The 8,365-nt window shown below is 61.3% G+C and overlaps 1 protein-coding gene across 1 annotated transcript; it reads right to left on the bottom strand.

Annotated features, from left to right (window-relative positions):
* Positions 1-1,755: 1,755 nt before the first annotated feature.
* On the bottom strand, positions 1,756-8,065 carry VANGL2 (VANGL planar cell polarity protein 2). The gene is made up of 8 exons (XM_027910164.1): positions 8,012-8,065; positions 6,332-6,600; positions 6,115-6,235; positions 4,063-4,670; positions 3,456-3,592; positions 3,195-3,330; positions 2,456-2,687; positions 1,756-2,076 (listed from the first exon to the last, which is right to left on the bottom strand). The coding sequence occupies exons 2-8, from the start codon at positions 6,400-6,402 to the stop codon at positions 1,816-1,818; spliced, it is 1,566 nt and encodes a 521-aa protein (XP_027765965.1). The 5' UTR covers positions 6,403-6,600; positions 8,012-8,065; the 3' UTR covers positions 1,756-1,815.
* Between the last annotated feature and the right edge of the window lie 300 nt (positions 8,066-8,365).

Below are 8,365 nucleotides of genomic sequence, written 5' to 3'. Positions count from 1 at the left end.
AAAAAAAAAAGCCAAACAAACAAACAAACAAACACCAACCAAAAGTCGTTTCTACCACTGCAGGGACGTTCCGACCCGCTGCAAACTGTAAAAAAAACAAAAACAAAAACAAAAACAAAAACCCCCGAGCTTTTTTTTTTTATATATATATTAAAAAACAATTTTACATTTTACAGCTTTCTACACGCATGCACAAGGTCTGGGCTCTGCTGGAAAGAGAATCGAACCAACCCCAAGAAGGGACCCCAAAAAAAAACCAAACAAAAAAAAGGCTTTTCTTCTTCTTCTTTTTCTTCTTCTTCTTCTTCTTCTTCAACTCACAAGTGGAAAAATCCCCTCCCTTCCCTGGCCGACCCTTCTTCTTGCTTGCTGAATTTTTTCTTTTTTTGTAGTAAAACACCCCAAAAATGGGCCCCCACTGGGGAGGGTGGAAGTGGATCCTTCAGCCTCACGAGGCTGAAGATGAGGGGAGCGGCAGGAGGGGTTAAAAATTCCCCCAAAAACGGAGATTTCCCGGAATTCGGGAATTCCAACCCCCGAGCAGCGAGCGCTTGGGTGGGGTTGGACCCCCCTCCAGCACCAGGGAAAGCTCCCCCTTCTCTTCCTTTCCCACCTGCCCCCCGAATTCCCACCCTTTTTAGTGCTTAGGATAAAACCAACCCCCAAAATCCAACCCAAGCCGAGCCTCCTCGGGATGAAATCGGCACCTCCACGAGCAAACCAACCCCCCCCCCACACCAGGAACCAGCCACCCACTCCCACGGGTGGCCCCACAGGACCCCCCCCCCCACCGTGGCGTGGCTGGACGTGGGATCCGGTGGGAAAAGGTGAATAATGAAAATAAATCCATGAGGTATTTGAGAACCTCGACCAGAAACCAGGAGGAGGCAAATTTGTCACGTCCCAAGGGGAATAATTCTGCGGGAATCACCGAGGGGCGGGGATTAAGGACCTTGTTGACCCCCTCCCAGGAGCCCCTCGGGGTTAGAGATCCAGGATTTGGACCCCCAGGAGATGTTTGAAGCTGCTTTTTGCCTCCAATTCCAGCTCCAAGTGTACCGGGAGAAGCCCCACGGAGGTGCTGCTGGAGCGGCAGAACCCACGTGAAAACACCGAAAACCAACCCCCTGCTGTGAAAACACCCAAACCAACCTCCTGCTCCTCTGAAAAAAAAACCCAAAAAAATCAGATTTCCACTCGTTTTTGCTTAAAAAAAAACCAAAACCATCAGCAGAGGCGAGGAGGAAGCTCCTCCAGCCCGGAGTGTCCTGGAAGGCAAGGGGAAGGTTTTTCATAGCAGCTGTGGAATGTGTTTGCAAAATACTCTCCCCTCCTTCCCTCCCCCACCCCCTCAAAATAAAAAAAAATCTCTAGGATTAAAAAAAAAACCAGCCCCAAAGGCTGGGCTTGAAGTGGTTTAAGGCCAGAGCCAGGACAGGAGGAAAAGGGGGGCGAGGAGAGCAGGAGATCCTGGTGGGACCCGGTGGTTGCTCGGAGATGCTGGTGAAGAAGGTTTGGGATTAGCCCTTGAGTTGTGGCCACCGGGTCACTGTCACCCCTTCCTGGCCGTGCTGGGGAGATGCTACAAGGCCCTGGGTTTCAGGGAGGAGGAGGAGGAGGAAGGGCTCAGCCCACCCCGAGGGGGGCCGTGATGAGGCGGGCGCCGGAGCCGCTTCCCGGAGTTCTGCCCAAGGTCCTTCTGGTCCTGGACCACCAAAATCCTCGGTGACTCCCTCCAAAGCGACCTCCCCGAGCCTCTGCACGGACAGAGGGGAGCGGGGAGGGTCTCTCAGCCGCTCCCCCCCCCTGCTCAGCTCACACGGAGGTCTCCGACTGCAGCCTCATGATGAACTTGTGCGACTTGGGGTCCACGAACTCCTCGGAGAGCTTGAAGAAGGGGATCTTCTTGGCGCTCACCACCAGGCTGAAGTCCTGGCGCTTCAGCACGAAGACCACGCCGTCCTTCAGGCCGTTGGTCACCGGCTCCTCGCTGACCAGCGTCCACTGCTTGGCCAGCCAGCGGTCCTTGTGGTACTGGATGGTGGGCCCGGCCGTCAAGTACCGCTCCAGGAAGGCCTTGGGGGTGGAAAGGACACGGGGATGTCACGGGGGATTTCACCTTCCCCCGTGGCTCAGCCCTGGTTGGTGGTTTTTTTTTGTTTTGTGTCCCATCCCCACCTTGGCCCACAGCCCAGAGCACTCAGTGCCACGTCCTTGGACATCTCCAGGGGTGGGGACTCCCCCCACTTCCCTGGGCAGCTCCTGCCAAGGCCTCACCACCCTTTCCAGCAAGAAATTCCTCCTCATGGCCAACCTGACCCTCCCCTGGCACAGCTTGAGGACTTCTCCTCCTGTCCTTGTCCCCCCTCTTTGCCCTCCCACATGGGGTAAAAAAAAACTCCCACCCAAGTCCTCGTGGTTGAGCAAAGCTGTGGAGCTGCCCCTCCCCACGCACCTTGGGCGTCATGTCGTGGGTGATGCAGAACTCCAGGTGCTGCAGGATGCTCTCCATGGTGTGGTAGGGCTGCTGCTTGGTGGTCCTCAGGTACTTCTGCATGGCCCTGGCCATGGAGGCGAAGATGGCCTGGGCAGCCTCCCGGGGGTCCATGATCTCCCGTGGGTTCTTCTGGTCCTCCTCCTGCAGCCTCTTGATGTGGGTGAAGGCTTCTTCCACTGCTACCACCAGCCTGTGGGGACGAGAGACAAGGATGTGGGCAGGGTGGGACAAGAGATCCCTGGGTTTGGGGGGAGCCCCTCTACGGATGGAGCTCAAATTCCAGCCCAAAACAGCTTTGTGGGAGATCCCTCCACGCCACCACGGATGGACTGGAAGTGGTGACCCACGGGGAGAGGAGCCCACAGGGGAGCAGGTCTAATGGTAGAATTTATGAGGCTGTATCCCCATGGAATACAGAACTGGAGCAGTTCCTGAAGGACTGACCCCATGGAATACAGAACTGGAGCAGTTCCTGAAGGACTGACCCCACAAAATACAGAGATGGAGCAATTCCTGAAGGACTGACCCCATGGAATACAGAGCTGGAGCAGTTCCCAAAGGACTGACCCCATGGAATACAGAGCTGGAGCAGTTCCTGAAGGACTGACCCCACAGAACACGGACCTGGAGCAGTTCCCGAAGGAACCCTCCACGAGAACCCGTCCGTGGGCCCCTCTCCGGGGTGCCCAGCCCGTACCTGGCGCGGCGTTTGCGCACGCGGCGCTCGTGCTCGGCCTCCTCGTAGTAGTACTCGTTGTGGCTGTTGTCGCGGCGCCGCGCGGCCGCGGCGATGACGGCGCGGGACTGCCCCGTGGAGTTGTTGGTGGAGTTCTCTGCCGGCAACAACAATGGGGAGGTCGGACAAGGGATGGAGAGGCCCCGGGAGTGCCCGGCGCTCTCCGGAGCGGGAGGGGAAGGAGAGGGCAAGAGGAGGTGGAAGGGGGGAAGAGGAGCTCACCCTCGCCGAGGGAATAGACCTTAAAGCCGGACATTTTCTTGGACAGGACGGATTTTGGCAGGTTGAGGAGGGCGGGGTTGTAGACCGGGAAATCGTGGTAGTAGTTCTCCAGGATCCACACGGCTGCTCGTTGGATGCTGCCGGGCACGGAATGAGAGTCAGGAGCGTGTGGGGAGAGGGGACACACGGAAGGGCAGGACGAGAGGGAGGGAGGGAGGGATGGGCAGGTCGCCCTGAAAAGCTGTGGCTGCCTCATCCCTTGAAGTGCCCAAGGCCAGCTTGGAGCAACCTGGGCTAGCGGGAGGTGTCCCTGCCCGTGGCAGGAGTCGGAATAACTCTTGAGGTCCTTCCAGCCCAAACCATTGCAGGATTCCATCACAGAACCGTTAAGGCTGGGAAAAAAAAACCCCTCCAAGATCATCAAGCCCGATCCGTGCCCCATCCCCACCTCGTCCCTCCGGAGCACTCAGCGCCACATCCTCGGACACCTCCAGGCTGTGGTGACCCCACTCCTCACCACCACCTCCCCAGGTAGCCCCTTCCGAGGCACCGACCACCCTTTCCCACCATCAACACACCCCTCAAAACCTCTCCCCCCACCAGATACCTGAGGTGGCCGACGTTGTAGAAGCGGCTGGCGCCGTCGGCCGAGCGCACGGCCTTGAGGGTGAACTGGGGCTGGAGCTGGCGCAGCTCCAGCAGCACCACGGCCAGGTAGTGCACGAAGAGCAGGGCGTCCACCAGCGACACGGCGTACTGCACCACGCCCTGGTAGTTGCGGTCCCGCGAGTCCAGGATCCTGACGCCGTAGAAGAGCCAGTAGGAAACCACCAGCAGGAAGACCAGCACCATGAGGAGCGCCCGGAAGACGAAGACGCGGGGGAAGAAGGCTTTGGGGCGCCGGAAGAACAGGGCCCAGCTGCCCAGCAGGAGGATGAGGAGTTTGAAGGCCACGGAGATGAAGAGCCCCTCGCAGGGCGTCCCGCAGGGCTCCAGTTCCTCCCGCCACAGCAGCTGGGGCAGGAGCATGAAGGCCAGGGGGGTGAGGAAGGCCAGCAGCGCCAGCGCCCCGGCCAGCGCCACGCCCAGGTGGCGGGAGCAGTCCAGGTGGGCGCTGTCCTCCATGTCCTTGGTGATGCGGGTGATGTCATCGTGGGAGATGCTGTGCTCCGACGTCCCCGTCACCACCGTGGTGGTCTCGCCCCAGTTGTCGTCCTGGAGGGGGGGTGGGGGGGTGGGGGAGGGTTACACGGCCCTGCGGGGTGTTGCCCTCACCCAGACCCCACCCCACAGTTCCAATCCCACCCGTCACACCTCATCGCCCAGGGCGCTGCCGGGCACCATCACCCCCATTTGGGTGGTGGAACCCCGGGTCGAGGCGGAGATTGGGGTGGGACCCTCTGGAAACCCCCCAGTGGGGGCTCCTTTCCTCACTCCGGCACCGGCGAGAGCGGCTCTGGAAGTGGGAAGTCTCCTGCTGGCAGGCAAACCCCCTCATTGGTGGGGCCAGAAGGAACATGCCCAGCTCCTGTCCCAACACACACCCAGGAAGGAGTCCCTGGGATCCCAACAGGTCTCCTCCTACCCCCCAGAACCTCCTCCTGCTCCTCCTCCTCCTCCTGCAGCCACAGCGGTGCCGAAACAACCCCGTTCCCGTTTGATTCCTTCCCACACGTCTGTCCCTGGGTCCATCCCCTCCCTCAGCCCTTCACACCCTGCTTTGCAGCGCTTGGGCATCCCTGAAACTCATCGTGTAGCTTTTCCCACGAATTTCTTCAGGAAAGCCAGGAAATTCCTCCCTAAGAGGGCGGGGAGGCCCTGGAAAAGATTGCCTGGAGAAGTTGTGGCTTCCCTATGCCTGGAACCACATCCCTATCCCTGCAACCTGGGCCGGTGGAAGGTGTCCCTGGTGGGACTGGGTGAGCCTAAAGTTTCCTCCCAACCCAATCCCATTCCGGGATTCGGTGAATTTGTATTTCAAATTAAACCAAAGCCTCGTCCCGGGGCTTTTCCAGAGGGACAGGAAGCAGGAGGGTTTGGTGTGTGTGTGTGGGGGGCCAGGTTGTGTCCCAGCCCATCCCCAGCAGATCCCTCGATGCCACGGCTGGACCGGGCAGGCTCAGCCTCAATCGGCGCCGGCTCCTGGGAGAGGGAAGATGAAAAGAGCCGGAGCCGCCGGCGTGGGCGGCTGGGAGAGGATGAAAGCCCGGGATCAGGCTCCGTGGAGTCCGGAGGAATTTCCAGCACCCGTGGAAGGCACGGGGGACCTCTGTGGGCCAGGGAGAGGCACAACACGAAGCCTCCTCCACCTCCTCCTCCACCTCCATCGCGACCTCCGCGATCCCTCCGGGGGCTCCGGGCATCGCCCCCAAGGCGCGGGGTGTTAATCCCTGGTGGAGGGGAGCGGATCCCGAGGGGGATTGGATCCCTTGCGGGTGTTTTCCAGCCCCGGGGAGCTGCGACAGCTTTGTGGGAGCCGGCTGCTCCTTTCATTTACCCCCAGAGCCCCGAACCCGGCCCAACCGGCTCGACCGCTCCGCCGGGAAGCACCGGGAGAGTCGGGAACCCCTGCCAGCTGCTCCCACCCTTGGCAGAGCCTCCCCGGGGCGGCACCGAGGTGCCAATCCCGTCCTGCCCACCCTCCCCCTGGCCGACTCACCCTCTCGTCCCCCCGTGTCGACTCGTTGTCCAACAAGGGCTCTCCCGGCGCTTGGATGGTCACGGATTTGTCCCCCCGGCTCCCGTCGCGGCTCTTGGAGCGATGCCGGTCCCGCCGGTCCCTGGGGGGGGGGAAAAGAGAGGGGAGGGGAGCAGGGTGGTCGCAGCGGGGTGGCAGCACCCACTGGGAGGCCGGGGGGGACCCCTGGAGCCCTCACCTGTGCTTGCGGGAGCTGCGGGAATGGCCGGATTTGTAGGAATATCCCGAGTACTGCGACTCATTGTCCATGTTGTCGGAGCGCCGGGGCTTGTGCCGCTCCAGCCCGAGGGGTTTGGATCTGCCCGGCCCCGGGACGGCGGCCAGGGCCTCCTTCAGGGGGGGCTTCTTCAGGCCCAGGGGCACCTTCAAGAAGTCGACCGTCACCTTGAGGGTCTCTATTTTGATCACCTGGTTGGGCTCTTTCTCAGGAGAAAACGACTCGCCCACCTGCAGGGACCGAGGGAAGGCTCAGCAGTGGCATCCCGGTATTCCCACAGGGAATATCCCAGTGATGGGTCACCCACCCGTGCAGCCCTGGCAGCATCAGGGACGGGACAGCAGCAGGAAAAGGGATTTTGGGGTCATTTGGGGCGTTTTCAGGTTTATCCCGAGCCCGGGCCGGGGCCGGCACGGCCGCCCTTCCCCCCAATCAACCGCTGGGATTTACACCTTAATTAATACCACCATCATTAATCCAACTGCCAAGACAATGCCTGGGGTGGGGGCCCAAAGGAAGGGGGTGAATAATTGGGTGCAGACGAGGTTCCAGGCCCGGCTGGGCGAGGGGAGCTCTGCCCTGACACGTTCCCTGCTCCGGGATCCCACACCCAGGAGAGCCCCGGCCGTGGCCGGGAGCAGGGATTCAGGGATTCACCAGGGATGCAGCTTTCCAGGGGGATCCAGGAACAGCAGGGAGCTCCCAACCCACACGTGGTGTAAATCACACACGTGGTGCCCACCCACCCACTCACACACGTGTAAATGCCACACGGTGCCCACCCATGTCTGATGTCTGCTGGGACGGGAAAACAACCCCCCTTCCCAGACCCCAGGAATTTGTGGGATGCAGCAGGACCTGGGTGTCTCCAGGGGTCCCACTCCAGCTCATCCTGGTGATTTTAGGGCCCCCCCCAAAGTGCCCTGCTGTGGGTTTGGCACTGGGAGGCCTCTAGGGAGGGAATTTGGACGCTTTGGCTGCCTGAACCAACCCAGAAATGCTGGATCCCTTCGGAGTGTCCTGCAAATCCTCCTGCCATCCCCTTGAGGTGCCCGGGGGGGGGGAAGGGTCACCCCCAGCCCCCCAAACCCCTCATGGTGGTTCAGTCCCCCGACTGTGTTTGGGAGCAATTCCCAGGTTTCCAGGGAAATGCCATTTCCACCAGCAACCCCCCCCCAAAAAAACGTCTTTTGGCCTCTTTCCCGAGGCCTCCAGGAGTGGGAGCCGGGGTCAAGGAGGCAAAAAAAAGAGGGAGGGGGGCACCGGGTGGGGGGGGGAGAGGATTCTTTTGTCCCAGATGCTGGATGCTCCCACATTTATCACTATGGAAACAAAAGCCACCCCCTGTTGTCCCCCCCCAAAGCGTTGTCTGGGAGATGGGAACAGCGCCGGGAGCTCGTCCCGGCATTCCCAGCGAGCGCTGGGGGGGGGGGGAAGGGGGCCAGGAGAGTAAAAGACCCCCCCTGTGCCACCCCCCCCAACCCTTCCCCGGGCTTTGTTTGCGGGCAGGGATCGGGTTTCTGCCGGGAACAATGCCTGGAGCTGCCTCCACCACCCGGCTCCGGCCCCACCGCGGCCCAGTAACACCAGTAAGAGGCTGATACTGGGGGGAGGGTGGAGGGGATGGGGTCTCACACTCACCCGAGGGGCAGCGCGGGGGGTCCGGGCGTGGCGGTGGCTGCACCCCCGTCCCGCTGCTCAGCGAGGCACTCGGAGCATCCTGAGCCTCCGGAGGGGTCGGCATCCAGCTGGTGGGCACCCGAGGAGGGCTGGGCATGAGAAGGTGGGCTGGGGGTGGGGGTGGGCGAGGCGGCGGCTCAGGGGGCGGGTGGCAGCGCCGGGGGGTCGCAGTGGAGCTTTTTGGGGGAGGGGGGGGAGAGGAAGAGAGAAGGAAATCAGGGCAGGAACGCCTGGATTTCCCTCCGGGAATATCATCCTGCCCCTCCTGGGAAGGGCAGGGGAGGGATGTGAGGGTGGGATGGACTCCCCACACTC

The sequence above is a fragment of the Empidonax traillii genome, unplaced genomic scaffold (assembly GCF_003031625.1).
Source record: "Empidonax traillii isolate 1590-97213 ecotype Southwest subspecies unplaced genomic scaffold, ASM303162v1 scaffold2817:size35659, whole genome shotgun sequence".
Lineage (NCBI taxonomy): Eukaryota > Metazoa > Chordata > Aves > Passeriformes > Tyrannidae > Empidonax > Empidonax traillii.
The sequence above is the reverse complement of the archived record's forward strand: the minus strand, read 5'-3'. Positions and strand labels throughout refer to the sequence as shown.